Genomic DNA, 4,605 nt, shown 5'->3' with positions numbered 1-4,605 from the left:
AAAAATGCAAAAAAAAAAAAGAGAGAGAGAGGTCTGGATCCATAAAGAGGATATAGATGCAACGGTGCTGTTCAAGTTTGCGTGGAATAATTAAATACTCCGTGGGACAAAGAGAGATGGGGGAAGCAGGATTCACTAGCCTGAGGCAGTTCAGTGGGGAGTGACTAACATTTTGTAGTGCTTAATAGTAAAGCTGGTCCACCAGCGGTCCTCTCCACACTTGTGGGGAAGCACCGTCTGTGCAAGAACCTCTGGAGAGGAAATGTGAACTCCTTTCTCCTTCCAAACCCTGCGGGTGTTCTCTGATGCCAAACCAAATTATGGGGTGAAATGTTCCCACTAAATGGGCCGCCTGGATGCCATGCTCCAGAATAGGAGAGCTTGTAGCCAGAGCTTATTTCAAATGAAAGCAGGGGCTGATCTGTGTAGGATTTACAGGATGAATCATCATGCTGTACAACACTTGCTCCCAGTGACTCTCTGTCCTCACCAGATTATCACCTGCACCTGACACACTGGAGAGGACATGCTGTAATCTTCCCTCTGATGGTTGGCAAATACTGTGACATTAGTATGCGTAGCTAAATATTTAAAGCTCCAGCGTTACATACAAATTAGCACAAATTTCCCATGCAGAAGGAAAAGTACCTTCTGCTCTTCACTGTGACCCAAAGTGTGAATCCTTTCCACACACAGTTATGTTGGCAGTGAGCCTGGGCCATAATTTATTTTTAAATCTAGTGTGGAACATTTTAATACCTTAGAAGAAACACAGTGAAACTGTGCAAAAAGGCCTGTTTCAAAGGAGGGAAAGGTTGCATTGCCCAAGGAAAAGAGAAAGCATGAGACAGTTTAAAATGCAGAGGCCGTTCTCTGCTCACCCCGTAATGCCACTGAGGTTCCCCCTTTGATTCTTCCCTGGAGCCAGATGCTCATCTGATATAACGGGGAGCTCTAGTGACATGGGTACAGCTATGATGATTTACACCAGCTCAAAATCAGCACCTGAGCACTTTTCTCAAAGTTGTGTATAGTCTGATAAACACCTGGAGTGCTTAACAGAGAGAGGACATGAGCATAAATATGAAAAAAAAACTTTCTCAATCAATATTGAAATGAAGGATTGAACAGTGAGCATTAACTTACAAAAACCTGCAAAGGCAAATACAAACACATGGTTATTAGAACCATTTTTTTATAAATAGTGAAAATGAGTCTTTGGTAGTCATCAGTAAGCTTACATTTATACATGAACATAGTGGTGGTACCTATAAGCAAACCTGCTATAAGCTCATGCTTTGAAGTTATTTAAAATACTCTCATTAATGGATGTGAAGTGGTCTCCAAAACTGATCCGATATACAAAGATTTCTGCAGATGTTCAAAGGTTTCTGTTCTCATCTTCCAGACCTACGTTTGCGGCACTCAAACATTAGACAAGATCTGCAGTGCGATGAGTTTGGAAATTCAAGGATTCACTTTATATAGATGTGTGCGTGTGTATGAGATTGACTTTTATGTCTTTTATATAGGAAATTTCATTACGTTTGAGCAGCACCTTCTCATTCATTTTTTCTGTGAGAAATGTAGTGGAAATAGCCCCTTTGACACATGAACTGTCTGAAGAGATGCTATACACATGGAACTAGTTAGAAGACTTACTGCGTGACCAGTAAATCACTGGTCTCTTTGACAAAGGAGAAAAATACTTTCTCAAAAATCATTTGAGGCAAGAAATTTGGGGGCAAGGGTGGGTTTCTGCCATGTTTCAAATTGAAGCAATTGGCAAAGCAATGAAAATGACTGTACTGACCTCTCCTGGGAATAAAGCTAACTCATCTTGAAGAACAAGAGGGCTTTTCATATTGAAGTACATTTGCTGTATCTGCTGAAAATGGTGGGAACAATAAAACGGGTTTCTCCTGAGAGCTTCCCTGTCTGCAGAAGCCAGAATGAACCACACTCTACAAGGCTGAACTATATTGGTTTTAATGTGAGACAAATATTGGGCTTCAAATCCGAAGACTTGCTGACTTCAAATCCTGTTGGCCCTCTCTGTAAAGCTTATGCATTTCTTCTCCTTTCATAAACGGGAACTCTCAGTAAGTCGGAAGTTGTGCTTGAGATTAGTATGAATAGCAAGCAGATGGCAGATACCTTCCAGGGATAATTACAGTGTTGTGGAAAGACTTGTATGATAAACACTGAAGAAGTGCAAATGGAAGGGAAATGCAGAATTAATGAAGTTGGGGTAATAATCCAGTTGGGAAGAAAAGTTTAAAACCAGGAGTTGAATCTGAAAGGGGCACTGTGGGAATATTAATCATTCAGGGACAGAGTGAACCTATCTCTAGTACCATATGCCATCACCCTGCATGTGCTATATGTGCACAAACATTTATACACTGTGCAGTGGCCAGGGTGGCTGAAAATAGTTAATCATATATAATTTCTGCTCCCTTTTAGGCACCAGATAATCACATGTATTTTCTTGCCAACGTTGTAAAGATCTTCATGTAAATAAGTGACAAGTTCAAAATACTCTGTATACCTGCTTGCTCCTACAGAGGCTTGCGTTACTGATTATACCTTATATTTTATTCAGGTGCTTTCATCCCACGGTGCAATGAAGAAGGTTATTACAAAGCCACTCAGTGCCATGGCAGCACAGGGCAGTGCTGGTGTGTTGATAAGTACGGGAATGAGATAGCTGGCTCAAGAAAGCAAGGGACAGTTAGTTGTGGTGAGTAATGATGTGCTTTCCTCAGACAAGAAAGGAATTAACACTGTTGTAAGCCCTGCCATCGCTGTACGATGGAGTGCGATAACAAAAGTGACAACAGGGAAACATGACTACCAGTGTTCAAAGTGCTCCTGTATTTTCCTATTCAGACTACAAATGGGGCCCTTATATGTGTATTGGTCCTTTGGACTGGGGGGGTGCAGCAGAAGTTAACAGGCAGTAACCACTGATAAGAAGATTATTTTTGCTACCAGCCTGGAAAATGTAGTGATTGATTTTAAAATTAAGGCTATGGGATTGCTATGCGTGGTTATTAAATATTGTTCTGTATACTCTGGAACGCACATTTACTGGGACTTCATGAATAATGTCTTTCGAGACAAAGGAAGGCCTAAATGTGTAAAATTTTGTAAATTAACAACCAAGCCCAATAAAATTGGGCAATATTAACTCCATATTAAAACAGGACAATATTACGTAGATATGTGAAATCACCAATGAGCTGTTATACCTAGGCAAGCAAGATTTCAGCCGTATTCCTTCAGAGTACTTCAGTGATGGTTGTGGATGCAGCTTTCTTCTTCAAGAAGGAACAGAAAAAGCAGAGACCTAGAAGGTCTGAGATACCCAGAATCACATCACAGATGTTAGGCTCAATAGCTACATTTGCAGCGTGTGGTTTATGCACTCAGATAAAATCAATTTGTGCAATATTTTTAGCCTGGTTTACAGAGTTGGGATGGGATGAAAGTATTTACAAACGAGAAATGATTTCCTGGCCTGCGTGCATGTGAACTGAGACTCTCCAGTCGAGTCTCTAGGAGGAGGGCGATGCATAGTTTTTTAGGCAAGTAAATTTTTCAGAGTAAATTGATATATATCCCAGTTCAGGATGAAAATTGAAATTTAGTGGTTGTTTCACGAATAGCTGAACCAATAAATTTGAAAAGTAACATTGCAAATGAGGGTGGCTTGAATGACAAGGGATGAACGAGGGATCTGGTGTCATGTAAGGGAATGACCTTTCCTGCTCACCTGTTTCAGAAGAAGAGCAAGAAACCTCAGGGGATTTTGGCAGTGGTGGATCTGTTGTATTGTTGGATGATTTGGAAGAGGAACCTGAAGCAGCAAAAAAAGACAAAGAAGGGAAACTGAAGATTCATGTAAGAGCAGCTAATGAAGATGATGAAGATGAAGATGATGATAAGGATGATGAAATTGGCTATATATGGTAGTGCCCATCATAACGAGGACTCATGTTTTTGCACAATATTGCAAGTCACATCATATCTCTGCAATTGTATCTGAGAGTACCTGGCACAAATATTCCCTCTCTACTGAGTTTAATTTTGTATAGTCTATTTAAGTTGGAAGACAACTTTTTTTTCGAGCAAGAACTGTTTGGGATACAGCTTTTGTTCAGTTGGTTTGGGGGATTTTTGTTCTACCCACAGGGGCAATGAGTTTCGTTTCAAAAACATTTCATGTCTTAATCCTCATTTGCACAGCTTACGAAATATATCCCATGAAAGAAGAATCGCAGAAGGGGCTCAACAAACCAATACAAGGCTTAGAAGCCCTTCTCGTGTTAGAGAATTTGTGTCATAAATTGTTACCTGGATCATATCAGAAACAGTTATTTTTCTTTCATGAAAAAGGAAATATAGGTGCCTCATTTTCTAATCCGTATTTGTTACGTTCCAGTAAAGAGTAAGTCTCTTTGGGTAGTGACTTCTGGCTGCCCAGCACCAGGGGTTTAATGCAGAAAGAAACCCGTTGGCAGGATTTTCTCTTCCTTACATTCTCTGAGAATGAGTCCAACAGGCTTAGTCCAGCCCACACTGAAGGCAAAGCTCCCACCA

At 40.5% G+C, this 4,605-nt stretch overlaps 1 protein-coding gene across 1 annotated transcript in view; it reads left to right on the top strand.

Moving 5' to 3' along the window:
- The window catches only part of SPOCK1 (SPARC/osteonectin, cwcv and kazal like domains proteoglycan 1), a 334,606-nt gene extending 330,628 nt beyond the window's left edge, over positions 1-3,978 (top strand). The window contains exons 10-11 of the mRNA XM_009285903.1: positions 2,606-2,743; positions 3,788-3,978. Of these exons, the coding sequence (XP_009284178.1) occupies positions 2,606-2,743; positions 3,788-3,978 (329 nt within the window). The remainder of the gene's footprint in view (positions 1-2,605; positions 2,744-3,787) is intronic.
- The last annotated feature ends 627 nt before the right edge of the window (positions 3,979-4,605 follow it).

This window comes from Aptenodytes forsteri, unplaced genomic scaffold, assembly GCF_000699145.1.
Source record: "Aptenodytes forsteri isolate BGI_AS27 unplaced genomic scaffold, ASM69914v1 Scaffold54, whole genome shotgun sequence".
Lineage (NCBI taxonomy): Eukaryota > Metazoa > Chordata > Aves > Sphenisciformes > Spheniscidae > Aptenodytes > Aptenodytes forsteri.
This window is presented reverse-complemented; position numbering and strand designations above follow the sequence as displayed.